The 23,042-nt window shown below is 35.9% G+C and overlaps 1 protein-coding gene across 8 annotated transcripts in view; it reads left to right on the top strand.

The window, feature by feature from the left end:
* Positions 1–23,042, top strand: part of SGCG (sarcoglycan gamma) — a 119,042-nt gene that overhangs the window by 43,928 nt on the left and 52,072 nt on the right. For 7 of the 8 annotated variants that reach the window (XM_030476022.1, XM_030476026.1, XM_030476023.1 and 4 more), the window contains one exon: positions 11,733–11,930. In XM_030476022.1, coding sequence (XP_030331882.1) covers positions 11,736–11,930 — 195 coding nt within the window. In that variant the 5' untranslated portion in view covers positions 11,733–11,735. The remainder of the gene's footprint in view (positions 1–11,732; positions 11,931–23,042) is intronic. The other variant, XM_030476025.1, reaches the window with a different exon arrangement.

The raw sequence follows: 23,042 nt of genomic DNA, 5'->3' as shown, positions 1-23,042 counted from the left end.
CTGCAATAGGTATTGGTCTGGAAATGAGAAATGAGAGCTGAGATCTTTTCTCCTGTAAGAATATATACCCTCAGTGAGGTGTTTTCCTACACCTTTGCTGGTTACTGTAAGGGAGATGGATTTTAAAGCAGAGGGAAAAAAAGCCAAACAAGAAGAGAAAAGAAGTAGTTAGATTCAGGGTGTCTGTCCTCAAGAGAAACAGGAACTGAGCCTGGTCAGCCAAGAGTGTTGTATGTGGGAGGAAAGCTAGCGACAGATGTGAGAAAGAGACCGGAATTACCAATAAATGTGAAGGTTAAAGGGACAGGAGAGGAGACGTTTTAAGATATAAATGAAAACATGGCTTAGCTGGGCAAGTATGTTGAGGAGTCAGAAAACTGTAGTGGAGGCAAAGAAGCAGAGGAGATGAGAAGGAAGATTGAGATTGTATAAGGGGTGAAATATGTTAAAGCTGTAAGAAAGTAGGGAAGGAGAAAGGTTTAACAAAACCTGGGAGAAATGCAGCTGATAGGAAAGGAGACCAGGTCTGGCTAGAATAAGTAAGAAATTGAGACTTTACTGCATGGAGAAGGGGAAAACAAAGATGACGTAAAGATAGTTCTGCATGGGAAGAGGCAATCCAGTTTCTGGGACAGATGGACAGAAATAAGACTCTTCCACCCTATATTCAGAATGGAATCTTAGTATTATAACTGTCCTGCTGTAAAAAAGGAAAAAAAAAAAAAAAAGTGGGAAATGTACTGCCACAGTATCTCATTCTCTCCTAATGCTAGAGAGCTCTCCTGGTCTATAATTAGCACGAACATCTACTACTGCAACCAGTTGTACCAAGATCTGTACGCTAGATCTAAAGATGAAGGATCTGCATGTTAGTCTGTTTGACGTGATCAGTATGTTATCTTTTCTTTTTTTTTTTTGTTCTTTTCTGTGTTTGTTTTTATCTAGGAAGTTATATAAAACAGAAGTAGAAATTGAAAGACTTCAGAGCATTCTAATAGAAGCAAAGTTAAAAAAAATACCTAAATTAAGAGCTAGATCTGTACTGCTAATGTAAACATGCCTATGGAACAGTCCAATAGGAATGGAGTGGCTAGCATCCACACTATTAAACTCCCTTATTCTCTAAAACAGAGAAGCCACAACCATACTATCACTTAGTAATTGTAACAAAGCAATGACAATGTTAAATGTCTGTTTTGAATATTTAGGAAACCCAGCTTTCCACCCCATGTACGTGCCATGTTGGTTGGCGTCAAGCAAGGATCAGCAGACCGGCAAAGAAAAGAGCTGTCTACTTTTCTGCGTAGATTTTTAATTACATCATCTATTTTTGAATGTCAGTTTTCTTAGGAGAGATGGGGGCTGACTTGTGAGCTAATCTATGTTCTTTGCTTAGAATATCTCATTATTTGTAGTTTAGAAAATGCTAGCTTTTAGACTACAACATTCCCATTTGCTTCAGTGTTAGTTTTCTGGGGCTTAGTGTGTTCTGTTAGAGAAAAAATACTGAATTTTTTTCTTCTATACTTACGTGCTTGAAGAGCTGACTTGTAAGAAATTGCATTCACATTTAGTTAACAGTTCACTATCATCAACTACTGTGGAACTACAAAAGTAATAGATCTTAAAGGTCAGAAGAGAACAGTTTGAACACCAGAATTAGAAATATTAATGTATGAAGAAGTAGATCAATAAGTAAAAAAAGACCACTAATTTTTATATAATACTTTAAAAGTTTACATGACTTTGCAATGATATAACTGCATCTTAAGAAGTATCTTTAGACACATGAGAAGCATGTTCCAGTTCTTAGTTCATGCTGAATTATTTCCCCTTTTATTTCTTTGATGCCATGAATGTTAACCAGTTAAAAAAATATTTTCCTTGCATTTTTATCCGTGTAATTATTAAAAATTCAGAATACTTTCAAAGATATTGGTAAGTACTAAAATTAATCAACTTTGTATATCAAGTTGTGTTGACAGCTCTTTGTACTGTTAGTAATTTGCATTATTGACTGGCTTGGGTAGATAAATATACAGCAAAATGTTGCCAAATCTTGGTTTCACTAAATACATAGGTTTAGTTGTCATGTTTAGCTTCTGATTTCAACTGGTTTTGTGTTGCCTGATTTAATTCTTTTTTTTTTTTTTCTAATAGTAACTTAGAATTGGATGTCTGGGATAATTTAAATATAAAAACATGATTTATATACTGAAGACAGTACCTATCATAGCCTTATCTGGCAATTAAAACAATCATTGGATTTCACATATCTGAAATTATACAGAATTCTATAATTTGATATTTTATTCAGAATGTTGTTTATTAAGTTACTTGCAAATGACTGTAAGAATTCAATGCCGGACTTTTTCAGTAAATTACTGTACTAAGGATTGAATAGAAAGGCCTTGTCTGTATCCAGTGTAACATGCATGGCTGTTCTGAATAAGGAAATCATTTAGCTGTCACTGAGTAAAATCCTAGTGAACAAAATCAACCTGTGGTAGATTGTAATAAAAGTTGTGTAAGTTTGTCAGCCATCTTCTCTGCGTTTCTCTTCTTGGAGTGTCAGGTAATACCTAAATTGCATTGTAAAGCTATATTACTCCCAAAGAATGACAAACTGAAGGCAAACCTTCCACTTTCACCTGAAGAAAAGCCCTTTGATACCTGGAAGGATCAAATGATCAGAATAAGAGAGAATGTGTTATCCAGCTCTCAGTGTAATTTATAATCCTGTAAAGACTATAATTTATAATTTATACATCCTCGGGTCATCCCTGTGTGTTTAATTTTGCTTTGTCCTTTATAGTGACAAAGCGCTTTACACAGTAGACTAAATGTACACTGCTCTTTTCCATAAAGATAGAATTTTTATTAAATTTTAAGGAGAAGAGGAAGGGTGATTCTGCTAACCCTTCCCTAAGGACAAGACAGCTCTCTCATTCCTTGCCTAAAATTGTTCCTTTCTTACACCTATTTTAAGACAGGTTCTTATTGTTTAAAGACTCATCCATGCAATCACAGGCAGTTAAACAGTTCATCTTAACAAATTCATTAGGAGCTAAGAATTTTTTTGAAGTGGAGGAAAGCAATAATAGGAATGACATCTTCATTTTAACAGAAATGGAACCAGGCACCTGGCGCTTTAGAAAGATTAGAGTTTTTTAAACTTCAGGTTGAGGGAAAGCTGAATGGTATAGAGGAGCACATTTGGAAAGATACGAAGAGAGAAGTCATAAAAAACATACATCTCCAGCTACAGGATAAAAAAGAACCTGGCAATAGGATATGATGAACAAGTAGAGTCTCATTTAAATTGAAGAGTAGAAGACTGGGAAATAGAAGAAAGTTATACATGTTTATATAGCCTCAGAATACAACAGGAAAATTAAAATGCTTAGCTTCAAGGAGCTAAGAAACTAAACGAACCTGAATAGTCATGTTGAAAACATGACAAGGAAAACAGTGGGTAACACCAAGTTAAAAACATTTAGGAAAGACAGACTAGGACGTGCAAATGGTGCCATGTGTTAGCAGAAGTTTACTGTAAAGACAGATTGATAAAGCAGTTGTATCAAAGACTCAGCAGTTATATCAACATGCTCATGGACTGAAATGTGCAATCTAAACAGAATAATAATATTATTAACAGTATAAACATGATTGATAATATTAAAGGCTATATTGCCAATGACCTGACCAGGGTGATTACAATGACTGTGGCTTGCTGTAGTGGATTAGAAACAATATGAGAGGAAACTCTATTTTTTCTTTTACCCTTGTAGTATAAATGTCATAATTAGGTCCAACATTCAGACCACATTTTTAGATCCCATAAATGACTGGTTTTGGGAGCAGTTCCTCAGGAAGCAGAGTCATTTCCTGACTTAATTCTGAGCAGTGCACAAGGTCTATTTCATGTTGTTGTCAAGGAGCGTATTGTAACATCAGCCATTTTGATGTTAGAGTGAACGTCTTTAGTGGAGTAAGAGCTGAAGAATCTTCGTCATTGTTCTTAACTTAAAAAAGGGCACTATGTAAAAAGGAAGCAGCCTCTGAAAAGGAAACAAACTTTTGCATGTGACTATTTCAAAATATCAGATGCTTAGGGTACATACATATTTAGAAGACGTGGTTAAATCAGTATAGCTAAAAGCAGAAAAAAGTTGTTAGAAGCAGGAAGGTATTAATAAAAACATGTTAGTTGAATCAAATGGGGTAAAAAGGATCAAAACTCCAATAGGCTAAGTGTAACACAACTATAGAAGAGTCCAAGCAGTATTTAAGAACTTTAAAAAAATATAAATATTTTTTTACATTGCGTGTAAGGCTGCCACAGAGACTGTAGGCAATCGAAGTTTTGCAGGACTATTCAGAGATGCTAAAGCTATTGAAGAAAATGAAGTCCCGATAATGTATGGTTGCACCTTTTTTCCCAACAAGTAACCAATTCTGATGTGAAAGTTAACCCTGCTTTGAGCAGGGAATAGGACAAAATGATCTCGAGAAATCCCTTTCAGCTTTCAGGTTTTGTGATTCTGTTCTAGGAAACCTGTTACATGATAAGTCAAAGACTACCTCTCATCACCTCATGAACAATTGAACATAATAACACAGGTATACCATCGTTCCGTAACAAACTCCTGTCTGCTGTTGGTGCTGTAGAGGATAAGAAAGCAGACTAAGCAGTCTCCTTTTACTTTCTTTGTATTATTTGAAAGCCTGAACTAAGAATTTAAATTAGAGTCATTTAGTTTATACCAAGCTTAATTATAAACATTTTTTTAAATGCGTGATTAAAGAAAAAGAGTGAGCTAGTGGAGTGAATCTATTCTGGCTTCTGCTTCACAGTAGATCTAAGTCCAGGGAAGAGAGGGAGAGAGGAACGTCACAGCCAAAAGAGCCTGCAATAATTTCTGTTCTGATATTGACTACGTTATGTATCTTCTGGTTTCCTGGTGGACTTGCAGTCCTTCAAGGAAAAAACAGATTATCTTGAAGAGCAGCTACTGTGGGGGTAAAATGTATTGGACTTCAGAGGGCAAAATTTATTTCACAAGTAAGTTCATTAAAGGAAACTATTCACTGTCACAGTTTTAGCATCTCCTCAAGATGATAAAACTTTTTTGAGATATCTTTTTTGGCATATCTTTTCTCAAAGGGCTTGAAGAATAAAACCAGCATTACTAAGAAAAGATTAATTACCAGTTCTAGGTTTAACATTTTTAAAATGTCTTTGTAGTAATCCCTACTGAGAAACACTGAATGACATTCAACAGGACAAGACAGTGTTTTGCACATTGATACTATAAAAGTTCATTTCACAAGGAATAAGTAAGGATATGCCTAAATGATCTTGACACGATTATTCGATCTCAGGCTTTCATTGTTAGGTGAAAACAATGGCTGCCCAGACTGCTCTTTTCTCTCTTCTGGAAGACTGTTTTCTGAAATCTGTAGTAGTAATGAGAACTCCATGAGGTCTAGCCAGTAGCCTTGTGGATGAGACACTCATCTAGATGTGGCTATCACATCCACATCATCATCCAATCACTTCTACATCAGTTCTTCTAATTTCTTTGTATTTTTGAAAAGGTTTTTGTTGTCTACCAAGTCAGAGTAACATATATGTTGAAAATCTCCAGAAAGTGAATAATTGTGAGATTTTAATTTTGGGATTTTTTTTTTCCACATAACAGTACTTGATGTTGCTCAAGAAAATTTAGATGTGATGGTGACTGAATTTCAGAGAAGGTTCACTTTTCTTTTTAGTTAAAGCATTTTAAGGCATTTTACATGAAAAATGGGATTTCTCATACCAGAAACTAGCTACTTCTTGAAATTATAGAAAATAAAAAAACCCACAAAAATTAAAAACAATTTACAAAAAGAATCTGTCTAGTATTTTTGTTTGGCCTTTTGATTCTGAAGGAAGTATCTGATCCAATTAATGTTTTGGGAGTTTGTTAAAGGAGGAAAAATAAATTGAGTTGAAGGATTGGAAATATTTTAAAAACTTTTTTTACTGTAAATTATATTGAAAAGTACGCAGGTATTAGACAAACAATCATTTTTTAATACGGCACTTCATGCTATGCTGTCAGTGTCTACCTTTCAGCTATTTCAGTCATACTTAAAATGTGCAAAGCTGTTAATTGTGACCATGTAATAGTTATTATGTAAATTTGTACTGCGGGGTATGTAAACAGTTAACCAGGCCATACGTATTTATTTGCCTCTTTCCACAAATTATGCTGCAGGGATCCAGCCCTTTATAGCTGATGACAGAAGTTTACAATTCAAACTGTAATATACTATATAATGCACACATCTCAGCAATGCAAAGTTGGACAAGATTAAATACAATATGTTGGAACAAGGGAGGGTTGAAAGGAATTAGAAAATTTTCATCTAGTCATGAGAGTTTTCTCTGCCTTTTTGATTTTTTTCTTGAAAGCTTTTCCATATGGATTCCAAAAGTTTTTTTACTTCTCTTATCTTTTTCCTTTGAACAACAGCTTTTCCTCAAGTATTTTTCCTTTGTCAGGAAAATACTCCCACTGCTCCTGTTTCCTGTTGGTTGATCAGTGGACCGCTTCTGTCCTCCACAAAGACAGAAGTGTGCATGCCTGAATGCCACCAAAGTGTGAAGACGAAGTTCATTCTATATAATACCCATCTAGCCCAATGCATCATATAAACCAATGTTAAGGAACATAATGTTCCATGAAGATACTGTATGCAGATTGTAAAAGTAGTTATCACTTGCCTGAGTTGACAGGTTTACAGTTTATAATGGCACAAGAATTTAGTCTAAGTTGTTAAAATGGTCTTCCTACTGAACTGTTTCAGTTTAGCATTATCACTTCTTTCATTCCAACACTTACTGTGAATTTTCTTGCATGTGAATGAATATACTTCTTGTAAGGAGAGTAGAAGCACTGATGACCAAAATTCCTTTCAAAAGAACATGTATAGTATGAGCATCAGTGGTGCAGATTTCTTTGTGAAACCCCTTAATTCTTACTTGAAAAGATTCTCTTGAGTGCTAAGCTTTTTGTCTCTGCTGAAAATCCCAACATAGTTTGAAACAGTCCAAAAATGTAAAATCCTAATAATTACATCATTATTCATGGAGTTATGATTGCTTATTAGTATTAACCAACTAACTAGTTTTATATTTATAGTATGCTTTCTAATAGTTTATTATTGGTAGTTGCTTTGTGACAATATGACAAAGTAGTTGAGTAATACGGTTCTGAACTGTGCATTAAAGAGCATTTGATTTATGTTCAAGGAAAGAACAGCCATTTATGAACAAGAACAGTGAAAACATTTTTACAGTTGAAACAAACTGAGATTGCTTATTTTAATTGAAATAGTATTCTATCTTCAGTATTTTCTACAGATAAATAATTCCTGAAAATAATATGATTAACAAGCTTCTACTCAGGCTTGCTTTCCCAAGCAGACTTACTGATAAATTTGCAAATTCCTTCTTCAAAGCACAGCTGTCTAAATGAATAGTCCAGAGATATCATAATGGCATTTTGAACTTGATGCCCAAACTAACCTAAATCCAATAGTAACATTATTGATGGACAGTTTTTCAATATCTAGGTACTAATATAAAAATATCCTGGACCTCTGAATCATGCAGTTCACAGAGGCCAGTCTCCAAGTCTTGCATGGAAAAACGCGGAATAAAACCAAGGAAATGTTGTGCCATGGCTACGTATTTTTAGAGGACAGCTTTAGTAACACAGTGTAAAAAAACACCTCTCTCTCGTTGGCGCTAATATGTGTATTCTTGTAGGCATGAATTTCATGCATTATGTGCAACACTTACAAGTACTGAACACGTGAGAAAATCTCACGTGGTCAAAATATCTGCAGTGTACAAGTAGTTCGCAAGTTATGTCATTTAAAATCTATCACAAATCTTTTGGCAGCTAATTAGCATTCAGTATCTGTTTGAAATCAGCAAATGGGCAAAAATAGGATGAAAATGGATCCCAGTAAAACAGATGATGACAATTGAAAAATGCTTTCAAATAGCAAACTACCATAAGAAAGTCCAGGGATTAACCCTGGACTTACGGCCACATATACAAAAATCCATAAGGAATATGCAAGTAGTTGACCTTAATTTTATGTGATTTCTGATTGTGTGGGCCCTTGAGTAGGAACACCAAGAAATTCCACTTCCAATTAAGTAGATTTGTTTTATTATGGTACTGCTGAATTGATCCAAACGTGTTTTTACGGCCCATTTGAATGATGTCATATTTTTCATTCCGAGACCAAATTGCCATTTTATCTGCACTATTGGTTGCCAGGACTGTTCTTGCTCATCATAGTTCATCACTGTGTGCTGCCTCTTGTAAAAGAATATAAAGGTAACAGTTACTGAAGTCATAGTTCATTCTGCAGACTGCTTGCTTCTCCAACTAACTTGTGTACATCCAGGTGTTTAAGTAACTACTTTCTTCTTGGTATCTGTTTAGTATGCTCCTGAACAACCAACTTACAGTTTCATGGTTATCACATTTACAAATCACATTTTTCATCATAGTTCTAAATATCTGTTGTTTTCTTTCTAAGAGTCTCTCTTGAATCTTGGCAGACTTCACCAGCCAACTATGAGATCTGCCTGTCTAAGGGTTTCCTTTCAGCCCAGCTTCCTAAAACAACCCAAACCTATAGAAAAATTTCTCTCTGACTTCTCCAGATAGGTCTGAGATTACTCTCCTGTGTGATTTCAGCTTGTGAATGTATAAGTCAGTAATACGGAAAGACAATTCTTGCAAGAGAAACAGCCCAACAGTATCAATTCTTAAAGGATTTCCTCTGTAATTACTTGGTACTGGGCCACTAATTTGCTTAAAAATCATTAAATATTATATTAAGTAGAAAAAATAAATCCTTTTCAAAGCAGTCAGCTGTCTAGGCCACTACTACCCATTTTCTAGGACCAAAAATAATTTTTGGCTGTATTAATAATGCTCAGGATCAACAGAACTGTTTTTTATAAGGAAAAAATAATTTGTGCAGGGAACAGTGCTGTGCTGGGGGATGTCCCGTGTGGAATTTCTGAAGGGATGAAAACAATCACAAAACTCATAGGCTTTTTGGTGAAATGCATAATGGATTTTGGCTTCGCCTCATTAAACAGCAGTACGTAATAAATTATGTATAAAAGCTTCAACTCACACAACAAACATTTTACAACAGCGTAAAAATGGAACAGAGAACAGGAATCAAAATAATCCTATCTTCTTGTTAAATTACATGCTTCTGGAAATCATTCTGGTTGGAATTAATTTGACCAAATGCTTATGTCTTAAAACATAGAGGCATGTGCATATGAAAAAGTCATCCAAGGCTCTCTTTATTTCTGTTTTTATAAAGAGAAGTTAAACACATCTAAGGAGCAGTTCTTTGGATGTCTAAAATATACATCTGAAAGAAGTTGGATAAATAATTCCCAGCAGGGGTAGCTTTATCTCCGTTGACCGTAAAGGGAGTCCAGATTGACTGGCTCAGATATTGAAGGCTAAACTGTTGATATCTAACATTGTAAGATGAATCCCAGCCTCAGAGACCGCCATGGTGAGGCTGATAAGAAAACATGAAAATCTGAGAATTACTCTTTATCAAATGGCATTTCTACTGTAAAATTTACCTTAAAGATGCAGCAAGCAGCAACATAAGGAACAGACAGAGCAGTCTGTCTTGTGAAGGGGACTTCTGTTTGAATGGCACTTTCTGTAGCTGTCATCTATCTTCTTTCCTGTAAAACTGACACTTAACAAGTATGTGTAATGCAAGAAACAATAAGAAACTCAGAGGATAAACTATGTTAGGGTTTGTACTTCCTGTGTGGAAGTAAGGGTAAAAGTTTTTCTAAACGTTTTTTGAAACCCATTGTCTTACTTGTCAGAGCATGGTAAAGTAGGTTTAAGATAAAGGGCGACTTCTACATGGGCGGTATGGTTTGTTATACAATGATTAGTGTAATTCATGTGGTGATATAATGTAACATCTTGTAAATTTACAATGTTTTGCAGTAATGTTAAGCCAAGTTATTTCAGAATCTATGATTTTCCACTAATAAATCATTATACTATTTTCAGTATTTTCAGCAGATGAAAGGATTTATATATGCAGTATCATGAGCAACTGAGACCCATAGCAGCAAAAAAATAATCTGAATATTTTCCCATAATGGCTAGTTAGATCAGGAACAGTTAGATCATGAACTACTGATGATCAAGTCTCATTTTTTAACATAAGTAAACAACAAATTAAAAGATTTTTGAGTGGAAGTTCAGAAATAAGAAAAATCCTGTATATATGCAAAGAGAATGCATGAGCTGCTTCTGTTCACTTGTAAACTTATAGTGCATTCTTTGTCTTGTAGTTTGAAAGCAAGCTACAGGAACAAAAGATGACATCTTTCTAAAGATAAGGGTTAGAACTGAGACCCACAAGCTTTTTACAGACACAGGGTGGCTCTGCAGGAGACTGGAAAAGAGCTTCTTTAATGGCTTAGAGTAATCCAGCAGCTGGACAAAGATGTACTTTAATCATGTTTTGAAAGCTGTGTGAGCAGAGCACAGTGATCTCATTCCTAGGAGTAAATTCAGAATTGAGAGGAGACCCAGTGCGAAACCTGTCTGAAGGCACTCTCATTTGAGAACATTTTATTGTAGGAAATTGGATTAATTTTTGGATATAAGATACCTGTGGATATACCTCGCTCATGGGAAGTGCTTGAACTTACAATACATATTTTATTTTTGACATCCATGGTCAAAACATGGTGGGGTTTTTTTTGTTTGGTATCAGTGGAAATGAGAGAGATGTTGCCTAGTGTTTTTCTAGATAAGCAGCTTCAGCTGCTGAGATTTTATTCGCTTCGCTAGAATTGTAAGGTTTAACGAATGGTTTAAGTTGTTGGTGATCTCTGTGCTGTAAAAGGTCAAAGTTAGTGAATATCCCTATGTTTTAACTAGTGCAATCTGATGATATTTCTTAAATTCAAAGCGTGGTTCTTCAAGAAATATAATATAAAATGAAGGAAGTTGTTTAAATCCAGTAAGTAACGGGTTTATTGCTAATATATGTTTAAATATAGTTAATTGAGAAATAATAATTTTCTTTACATTATTAAGAACCATTTCATTTATTTATATACGTATTCTGAAGCTTAACATATTTGACATTCTAATGAGACATAGTTAAGTTTTGCAACACAAAGAATGCATTTTATTACTGAATTGAGGGAATATGTAGAAGTGTTTTTAAACCTGTGCTTACAAGATACCCTTACCACTTGTAACTATTTTTACAGAAAAATAGTATTGTTCTGTGAGCCACAGATTATGATGTGATTCAATGAAATATTTTGTGGTGGGACAATTAGAGTATTATGAAAAATAGGAGGAAAGTGTTGTCATTATATATAGAATAAAATAATTTTAAGCCTCCTGAAAACGGCAATTGATGCAGTTCATGTATTAAAATGTCACATCATGTGTACCAAGAAGTAACATATAAGTGTAGTTTGAATGGGACATGATGAAAATGCTTTCCATGTAAAACTTCATGCGAATTTCTAGTGTCTAGTAACTTGCTATTACAATTGTATGTTCCTTGGGGTTTTATATAAATATTTTAATTTAACTCAAACAACTAAGCAGTCCATTTTTTTCTCTACATAGCAGATGGTACGTGAGCAATACACTACAACAACACCAGGCACTAGCCTAGAGAGGCCGAAGAATGAATATGTCTACAAAATCGGAATTTATGGCTGGAGAAAGCGTTGCCTCTACCTGTTTGTTCTCCTCCTGCTTATCATCCTAGTTGTGAATTTTTCTTTGACAATTTGGATTCTTAAAGTGATGTGGTTTTCCCCAGTAAGTGTCCTCTTTAATATTCCATTTTTTTCATATTCTCTTCCCTGCCTCACCACTTCACTTATTTTATATGTACATGAGCTTCTCTGTGTGTAATAGATAGTTCTTTTACTTCCTTCTCAACTGTAATTTGTACTTTGGTTGAAAGTACGTAAGAAATGCCTATCTTTGAACATACTTCCTCATCTTTAATTTCTGTATTGATGGTAATCTTTAAAATAATGAGGTTGTTGACACCTTATATTGAGGTAAATGCTAACCATTCTAAGAGAATGTATTTTACTGTTGTCTCATACTGTCTTTTTAGTTTATGTTTTATAAATGTGTGTGCTGTAATTTTATCTCATACTGAATTCGTTAAACTATTCCTGACAGGTGCTGTTTTTTCTTAGATTCCTTCTCCTGTTTATCAGCATCTAAAATTTTACAATTTATTTGTCTAATCAATTACAGCTCAGAGGTAATTATTACTACATCATGCTTGAGGCTAAGCAGCTATATGATTCAGGAATAAATTTAATAACTTTGCCCTGTCCTATATATTTCAATATTTATAATGTAATTTTGCATGTAGTAGATTAAAGGGTAACTTTCAGAAGTCTGCAAGGTGTAGCTTTAGTCACAATGCAATAAATGCATGAGTGAATATTGAAGCTAAGCTAATTCGTTTCTAACATGCAATCATGATACACAGATGATTTGAATAGACTTGTTACAAGAAAAACAATAATAGTAAAATCTGCCCCGCTACTGAAGAAAGTGTTAAGTTCTCATTGTCTATCGTTATTATGCCTCTTTTACTAAATGAAGGCCATTTTATCTCCGTAGAATTGTTTCTATACTCTAATTTCTCTTACCATAAATAAAGTAGGTTAAAGTCCTACTTGCTAATATAGTTACTAGTGCTGCCCATCAAGTTTCTTTCACCACATAAATTCTTTTTAACACTGTTACTGTCATACAGAATACAATACAGAACATCTTAGATCACAGATTTTTCTATTACGCAGTTCGCATGGAAGATGTGCGCTTGCTGATTGCACATCATGAATCTCAGAGAACATGAGTAACTGAAACTGTCTTCTGTGTGGCTCAGGTTTTTATTTTTAAGGAGTTTTAAGAATTATTTTCTGTTAGTTTGGTTTCTTTGTATGAAACTGGATATTTCTTCTCTAATATCAGTCAGGACTAAAAAAAATAGCATCAGAAACTCTACTTCTAAGAACTTCTATCTCGTACTAGTTATCTGTGAGGAAGGCACCATATGTTTTGATCATCCACTGAGGGACAGTGTCCTTCTTCCTTGGCAACAAGAGCAGTGCAGTAACAGCTCAAGTAGTGCAGGCTTGGATTCTTTCACAGAGTGAACTATGAATGACAGGGTAGTAAGGGTTTTCCTAATTCTCTGTTGAAGGATCTGTATTCCTGACGTACCCGGTTAAATAGTGACTTAACTGTAATGCCCTTATTAGTCGTAGAAATTATCAATACTGTCAATGAACCCTTTTCCTGATGGAATTAAGCATTTATGCCTCCAAGTTTTTGGATATTGTTTAAAATAGAAAGGTAACAATATATTCTCAGATTTTTATGGTTCTTGAGTTCCAAGCTCCATAAGTATTTGCTATTTAGGAAATCACTTGATTCATATATATCCTGGTTTTGCAATTAAACATTCCCATTATTGGGAAGAGTTTAAAAGTAATTGTGAAATATCCTAAGCAGTCATCAGTTATTTGGCAAATATTAGTCTGTCAGCTGTGATAACACTTTTTTAATGTCTTAATTATGTGTTCTATGTATGTTATGGAGAGATTACTTATTATGTTTGATGTTAATAATATATATTGTATTTTTAGCTAATACTTTAAAAGCATTCGATCCTAATGGTAAAAAATACATTAAAGTGTTACCAATATTAGAATATTAATAGCTAATAAAATATTAACAACTGTTTCTCTGTAAAATAATGCAAAAACCAAGTTGTATCCGTACTAAGGTTGATAAATATATTTAGAAAAAATATGATAAACATTTTAAAAGGTATTTTATAGTACAGTTCTGAAGAGAGTTTATGCTCAAAGAAAGCTTTAAACATAACAGTACTGTAGTATGTTTTTTGGGGTTTTTTTTAGGAAAAGAGTTTTGCAGTATAGTGCATAGGGGTGTTGGTGCTTTAGTGATAGTTCTGTAGCACAGCCTTTTCATGAGCCCACTCAAAGTTGACAAAATTGTTATTTAGACATCAGTGATAAATACTAGCAAACAAGCTAAGCTGTTAAAGAACGTGAACCACGCATAGATACGCTGCAAGATTAATAGATTTTAATCTCCTTGGAGAAATTTGGAAGGGTGATGAAAGATGGAGACTTTTCTAAACTCCATTGTTTGAGAGGCCTTCAACATTAAATGAACATTACTAAATTGAACAGAATTTCATTTCATTTCATAAAATCTACACTAAAAGGGAAAGGGAACAACCTGAACAGAGAAAATATTCCTTTTCTCATACTGCCCCAATTACATAACATATGAGCATCCCCAAGTTTTGCAGATTGATTCATATATCAGGTATGTCTCATTCTTTTTTTCTTTTTCTTTTCTGGAGTTTGGGGGGACAGGGTCTCGAGTTTTTTGGGCAGCTGAGAGAAGAAAGCTTTGGATTCATTATGGTCAGGTGTTTTAGAGAAGACAAATTCAAATAATCATGCCTTGAGCTTGGTGTGTAAGATGAAAAAGTAATTTGAAAAATAGAATTAGTTTTCCATGAAAATTAGAAGGTTTGGAAAAAATTGAGGTTGGGTGTTTTCATCTGGACATAGATTTTGCATGAAATGGAAATTCCAGATTTTAACATATTGAGCCTTTCTGAGAACTAAAGGGAACTGCCAGTACTAAGAGTTCAGAAACTAAGAATCTTAAGAGATATAGGGCTGCAACAAGGTGAGGATGTCAGAAGTCCTGTGCACAATTCTGAAGGGTGCAGTAGGACTGAAAGAAGGGAAATCGAATGTCCCTGACATTTGCTGAAAGGACAAGCATGGCAGGATGGAAACAGTGAAAATTTTCTAGAAGGTCTCGGGGATAACTTCTGGATAGGGCCACTAAGGGTGGCATATAGCTGGACCTGTTACTCATGGGATTCCAAGGGAGCCAGATGTGAGGGTAAAGTTACTTAGGAAACCTTACTGGTGTTTAAGGGCAGTACCCTCCAAATACAGGAATGATCTATCCTGCTACTTAGATAAGTAGAGTGGCTTAGCTAAACATGTTACATGTGATGAAGCTCCAATGCAAAGTATAGAAGAGTTGGAAGCAAGGACAGGCTACTAAGAAGAAATTTAGAAACGCTGTCTGGGCCAGAAAATGTGTTGGGCTTCCTGTGTCAGGAAAGCCAAAGCTCAGCTCTAGTTAAGACTTACAAGGGACAAGGGGCAACAAAATGGGCTGCATCTGTAGGTGCAGAGAGAATTGTTTGATTCTCTTGTGAAGTCATCCTCTGCCATGTTTGAAAGGTTATGGAGACTGGGGGAACACAACTCTTCCACTTGTCTTCAAAAAAAGAGGTCAAAGGGACAGTCTGGAGAATTATGGGCTGCTCAGCTTTGGTTCGTTCCTTGTGAAAATGATGGAGTGAGTACTCTTGGAAGACGTTTCAGGGCCTATGAAGGAGAATAAGGTAATGGAGAACATTCAGCATGGATTTGCCAAGCATGAATGATGCCTGATCAACATGATTACCTTCTATGATAAAATATCTGGAATTATAGACAATGGGAGGGCACAAGATGTCATTTACCTTGACTTTACCAAGGCTTTTGACACTCTCCCACAATATTCTTGTTCCCTAGTTAGGACATTCAGCCATGCAGGGTGGACAATGAGATAAGTAAAAAAAAACAAACTCAGAAGGTTGGTCGGGCTCAGAAGGTAGTTACTAATATGTTGTACTCTACATGAAGGCCAGTAGTAAGTGTTGCAGGGGTCCATCCTGGGACTGGTCCTTTTGAATAACTTTGTCAATGACTTAGAAGAGGTGGCAGAATGCTTGGTCACCAAGTTTGCAGATACCACTTTGGTGGTACCATTAAATTCTTCCAAGGCTCAGACTGACATTCGGAGCCGAGACAGTCTGGAGAAATGGTCCAATCTTATGAAATTCAAAAAGAATAAATGCAACATCCTGTTCCTGGAAAGGAAGTGCCCCTGGTTCCAGCTCAGGCTGATTCTGCCTCGCTGGGGTGGTCTTATGGAGAAGGCCCTGGGGGCTGGTGGGCAGCAAGCAGAGCATGAGCCAGCAGTGACCGTGGCAGCAACAAAGGCCAAGGGCTTCCTGGAGTGTGTGAGCAGGGGCAGAGCCAGAGACCACAGGAAGTAATTATCTCCCTTTACACAGCACTCATTAGACACTCATATAATACAGCCTCCAGTTTTGAGCCTCCCAACAGAAGAAGGATATTGACAAATTTTAGTATCATCTTTGTTTTCTAGAAGTTCTGTCTTGTGGTTGGCCATCTAATGTTGCCAAGACAGAATGTCTTTTTTCCTATAAATAATGTTAGTGTTATTCTCTGAAAAACTGATTCTTAATCTTTCTTATGCTTCTGACAAAGAGAAGATAAATGTTTAGCAGGAAAAAAATACATTCCTATTTTACCTTGTAGTCTTAATTGAAATGACTGTGTGATTTTAAAATGGTCCACTGACTCTTAGCTTTCAAGGCCATCAGTTATACTAGACTAGACACTATCACATAAGATGAAAATTTATTTGTCTAGACGCCATCAGATCCTGAAACATTTAACTAGAAAAGTACTGAGTATACTGAATGCAAGAATACTCATTACTCTCCTTGTTCTTTTCCAAATCCTTATTGTGGTATAGACTACAGAATTGGGCATTTCTCTGTCATTCTAACTGAAATTGCTCTGATTTATATGGAAAAAATGATTTTTTATTGGGGTGGCGATAACACGCGCTTTAGTTGGATAATTACACCTTGGACACAGAAGCTTCTGTTGTAGTTTCTGTCCAATTAATATATGATGAATTTACATGAAGTAGAACAAACTAGGAAAAGAGTAAAAGATTTCCAACATCAAATGTCTGTTGGTTAGAGCATGAATCTCTGGGAGAGGATATGAGATCAGATTTTCCCAGGGAAAGGAGGAATCTTAATCTCGGAGTACAGCAACCCAGTTGAGTCTTACAACCACTTGTTCTTAAGTAAAAGAATATCTGTGTTCTTCACATGGCCCCTCTTTTCCTTGTATTTGTAAGTTGGTCATTTAGGAGATTTTGGTTGTGTTCACGTGCAATGGTGATCAGAGAATTTTACTGCAAGAATATTAGTATGCCTATATCTGTTGGACAAGTGAATAGGACTTTTGGGGATCTCTGTTTTGGAATTCAATTCTTAAATTATTTCAGTATCTCCCATACTAATTGCCCAAGATATAAATTCCATATTGGCATGACTCTAGAAGGCGTCATGATTGGCAAACAATTTGGTGTTGAGCCAATCTGTATTAAAATATTTTATACAACACTGAGCATCTGAAAGCTTTATAGAGATCAGCTGCTCAGTAAGAGGCATTAACAAGAGATATTTGGCTTCTTAATTTGTTACATAACTGATATGATATCACAACTATAATCTTTTGCTTGTGTTGCTGCCTCAGTGATTTCTGGGGTTTTTTCTCTTTTCGCATTTTTACTTTTACATTATCTTTGTATTCCTTAGCAAAAACCAAGTTCATGAATCTGATGTCACATTTTCTCCTGAATATAGCAATCTTTCACTGTCCTACCCTGCTATTACATAGAGAATCGGTACTCATATCCTCAGAACTTCACCCATAACATTGGTTCATTGTGTCGATACTGTAATCACTGAAGACTTGGACCACAATTTTTAGGTCACTATTGAATCTCACAGATTGTCACGATAGTACTCTAAAACTCATGTGTGAAAAAATGCACCTAATCAGATGATTTCCATTTCTGATGTACCAGCAAATCTTGTTGAGAAACCCCACATTAATTCAGTTTTAATATCATTTAGGTTATGCTACATTATCATAATGTCAGGAAAGATTATTAGTATTATTATTATTATTAATGTGCACCAGAGATTATTCCTAACTTTTTTTAGCCTCTGATGGAGAAACCCATGTTTCCATGGGTTTTAGTGGATGCCACAGGTATCACAATCTCCTGGAATAAGAAAGGTCAAGGCAGTTGTGTTGTATTTCAGGTTAATAAGGACAGATAGTCATGAAACAAGGGTGTTCCCCAGTATAACTAGTTGCCTTTCTCCAGTGTGAAGTTTGGCATGTAGCACAGGTTTTTCTCTGACAAAATTTTGAGCAGTGTGACTAAGAGAGGTAGACAGGTCTTTTATTGGGTTAGATGCACTGTCAGTCAAACATGATTCAAATCTGCACTCAATCCCATTTTCTCCTGACATCCATGTTAAGCCTTACTTGGGTTTGAGTCACTAACAAGAGGAAAGTCAAGCCCTAATACTAAGCCTTAAAACAACCTGTGGATAACTGTATCATGACAGAAGTGAACTTGGTATATGGAGGGCCATGCACACAATTTCAAGTCCATCACTGCATATTCTAAGCATGGTTCGTCCTAAAAACAGGACAAATTAGTAATTAGTGAGTGCTCTACCCATATATCTGTCCCCAGAAATTCTTAGCACAAACATACCACTCTAATCTTCTTGAGTTCTCGTGGGCAATTAATAATTAATATAGAGAAAGAATTAAAAAAGGTTTTGTAATTATTTTTCAAACTTTTCTGTAAGGAAGTGTCAACTTTTTTAGATTGTATAAGAAAATGTTAAAAAGCTAAGTATATATAATCTTAGTATGTATATACAAATTGGCTGATAATCATACTGGTCTAGATCTATGAATACTATATGTATGTTGAAAGAAATTAACTGATTATATAATCAAATACTTGTATAAACAACTATTTAGGCACTTGACAAATTCTGACACTGAAGATAGAATTTCTTTAAGAAATATGAAAAATGCAAAACTAGGAATGTGATGAATCAAGAAAGCAAAATTTTAACTGAAAATCAAGTAACACTTTCTGACAGCGAGACTTACTAGACTGTATAATAGCATGCCATATTAAATTGGAGATCCCAATCGTGTGGAACACTTAAAACCAGACTAGACAGCAATAAAAATGTATGGTAAAGAACACTCATTCACAGCAAAAATTCTCCTTCACTGCAAAGACATACACTGATGAACTTGTACATCCATTCCATGAGTTTTATGATTAACAGTGTACACTCCATGGAATTAGTTGCTATTTTGAGAATGTTACATTTTTAAGACTAAAGTGAAATAAAATATATAGTTATTCACAAATTCTCATCCTAATTTTCACTAAAATATTTTCATCATTGGTTGGAACACCAATATTACATAGTTTCTACTCTGAATAATCCTGAGCAGCTGTATTTTGCTATTTTTCCATTAAGTCAAATATAATTTACCCTCAACCAGGCCACGGTCATTCCCATTGTCTCTATCAGATGGTGAATATTTAAATATTTTATGCAAAGTGTCATCATTGAAAAGCAAAATATTGAGACACTTACTGCAGAAGAGCCGTTATCAAAGAAAGCAAGGCTTCTCAGTAGTGTGATATGTACTTATATATAATTATTAAAGCATTTTATTAATCTGAATTATATTATGAATCAAACCATACATATGTAAGAGTGTGCAACAACACTTTTTTAAATGGAAAAAAGAGAAACCAACACCTAAGTTTACTCTTGGAATAATTTATAAGATTGATAAAGAGTTTTAAAGTATCTGAGTACACTGAGATTGCAGTGTACATGCAAGTTTAAGAAGCGTGGACTGCTGAGCTCCTAAGGGCTTGACTGCAGCTCCTGATTGTACTTTGCTAGTTTTAAGCTGTATGGGGAAACTTAAAGCTGCTCTTGGCAAACTCTCTGCCAAAGAAAAAACAGATGTTCTGATCTCATGGTCTGATGTACTGCCTTCTTATCTGAGCCTAGACACAATCAGTATTGTTCAGCTGCACATTTTCCTGGGGTCTTGGCATGTATTTTTGTTCCCAGGAGCAAGCAGAGCTGTTCTAATGTAGGAAATAGGAATGATGATAGAGGTGGTGAAATTTACAATTTGTGTAACTGAAGTGTGAAAAAGGTCTCTGTCCATGATTTTTTTTTTTTCTAGTGCTATCAGCTGACTTCATAGAAGAGGTTAAATCTTCCTGAAGACTTTTTATATATCTTCAGTTCATTATTTTCTCAACAATACTATTACACATCCACATACTCAGTGAAAAATTACTGTAACATTTCTTAGAATAACATAAGTTGACACAGCATGGTTGAGGTTGAGGGCACTGATGACAACAAATAACATTTTCAAAATGTGGGACCCAGGGACTTCCCAGTGCCTGGATCCAAGTGGACATCGTGGTTGCACGCCTTGTCTGCCTGTGAGCTCCAACCTTTATCTCAGGTGATTACAGGAGTGATGCCTGCAAGCCCTCTACTCCTCAAAATCCACTTTCCTAAAGGACATGGAGGATGGGGGACTGCTCTGCAATCTAGTACCCAGTGTCAAGTCCAGCCTACTGAAATAACCACAAGATGGAGAAATTGAACAACTTGGGTTTAATTGCTCCATATACAAATAATTACATATGCATTCATGCATGAAATCCAGCTTTCTGATCAGAAACAGTCACTGTGCAGAGTTCCTGAACTGCTGTTTTTCCATGTGGGGCTCTTAGGACATGTTGGTTTTGAGACTGACACTAAAAATGACCTAAGCCTGCCAAGCTGTGGTAGAAATCAGTGAGACAGAAGAGTAACCATTGTTCTCAAATGAAGGCTTGCTAGGACATACGTTTGTTTAAACTGAGATTTAGTAATTGGAGACACTTGTCACTGTGTGCTTACACAAGGCATAGACCATTGAGACCATTAGATGAAGTGTCTCTAATACAAATGATAGGATTTACAGTACTGAATCAATACATAGTCTGTGTAATCATATACACCATGCAAATATGCCTTATTCCTAGAATCATAGAATCATTGAATCATTTAGGTTAGAAAAGATCTTAAAGATCATCAGGTCCAACCCTTAACCTAGCACTAAACTGTGTCCCTAAGCACCACATCTATACACCTTTTAAATACCTCCAGGGATGGTGACTCAACCACTTCCCTGGGCAGCCTGTTCCAGTGCTTGACAAACCTTCTGGGGAAGAAATCTTTCCTAATATTCAGTCAGTGTCCCCTGGCACAACTTGAGGCCATTTCCTCTTACCCTATTGCTTCTTACTTGGGAGAATACACTGACACCCACCATGCTCCATCCACCTTTCAGAGAGCGATAAGGTCCTCCTGAGCCTCCTTTTCTCCAGATTAAACAACCCCAGTTCCCTCAGCCTTTCCTCTAAGACTTGTTCTCTCCATTCACCAGCTGTGTTGCCTTTCTTTGGACACACCCCAGCACCTCAATGTCTCCTTTTTAGTGAGGATCTCAGAACTGAACACAGTATTCAAGATGCAGCCTCACCAGTGCTGAGTACAGGGGGATCATCACTGCCCTGGTCCTGCTGGCCACACTATTTCTTATATGGGCCAGGATGCTGTTGGTCTTCTTGGCTGCCTGGGCACAAGCTGGCTCATGTTCAGTGGCCATCAGCACCCCCATATCCTTTTCTGTCAAGCAGCTTTCCAGCCACTCTGCTCCAAGCCTGTAGCATTGCATGGGGTTGTTGTGACTCAAGTGCAGGTCCCAGCACTGAGCCTTGTTGAACCTCCTACAGTGGACTTGGCCCATTAATCCAGCCTGTCCTGATCCCTCTGCAGAGCCTTCCTACCCTCCAGATCAACATACTCACCCAACTTGGTGTTGTCTGCAAACTTGCTGAGGGTGCACTCAATCCCCTTGTGCAGGTCACTGATAAAGATACTCCTCAGAGGAATTCAAGAAAGAAATAAACATCATACATTGTTTTTCTGAAGAAAATAATTTTGATTTGTCAAGAGGACAAATCAGTAGAAAAGGTTTAATTCCATGTCTTTATCTAAGTTGCATAATTATAAATGTTAACATAATAAAATGAACTAGCCAATATATAAAAACTCAATTCCTAAATAAATATATGTAGCAGTCTATTTTTGTAATAGTCTATTTTTCTAACATAGGAGATGTAATGCCAGATGAAATGGCATTTTTATTAGCTGACTATTTTCCAGCTGAACAAGGAAACGAAGTTGGAAGTGAACCTGTTATTTTTCCCCCTTGAGTAATACCTCTCATCATTAATATCTTTTTTTACCTCAGGAATTCTGTTATTCTGTATATTAGAACAAAGAGGACCTGAACATATCTTGAACGTATGCATCTGAAATATTAACACTATTTTATGACAGATTTTTTTTTATCAAAACTAAGCAAATGTCAATGATATTATGAATTTGCATCTTTCATAGCCATTTCCTTACAAAACTGTTGAGTTCAAAGTCAGCATCTACGTTTCTAGATCATGGAATATAACCTGCCCACTTTCTAGCCCTATCGGCAAAGGGTATTTTAGTCTGTATTCAGCCCTAAGCCAGGAGTGCTGTTGCAAAGGGCTCTGATTTGACCAATGTCTTAGACAGAAAAGACTCCACTGTCACCTAAGAAGAGAAGTCAGATAACCTTCTCTCTCTGAGCCCAGGAAATTAGAGTCCTTGCAACAGAAAATGAGATGAGGCATCAGTAATGTTATTATACCAAGCACGTACTTAGCTCCAAAATAGATATTGTAAGTCAAACAGAGAGTTTCATCAGATTCATTACCAATCCTGTTTTGCTGATTGCTCTTGAACAATCTCTACCCACAGCCCTATTATCTCAATGAAACAGTACACTCTTGTTTGCAAAGCAAGTTCTCTAAATAGTAATTGCTGCAAGAAGTACTGCAGTGAAAGCTGGATCTATAAAGCCATTAATTGAACTAGCTTTGGGGCACAACAAATGATGTCTTGGTCTGAACTCGCCAAGGTCTTTCCCTGGGCTGGCCTAGGAGTAGGAT

This window comes from Strigops habroptila, chromosome 2 (genome assembly GCF_004027225.2).
Source record: "Strigops habroptila isolate Jane chromosome 2, bStrHab1.2.pri, whole genome shotgun sequence".
Classification (NCBI taxonomy): domain Eukaryota; kingdom Metazoa; phylum Chordata; class Aves; order Psittaciformes; family Psittacidae; genus Strigops; species Strigops habroptila.
This window is presented reverse-complemented; position numbering and strand designations above follow the sequence as displayed.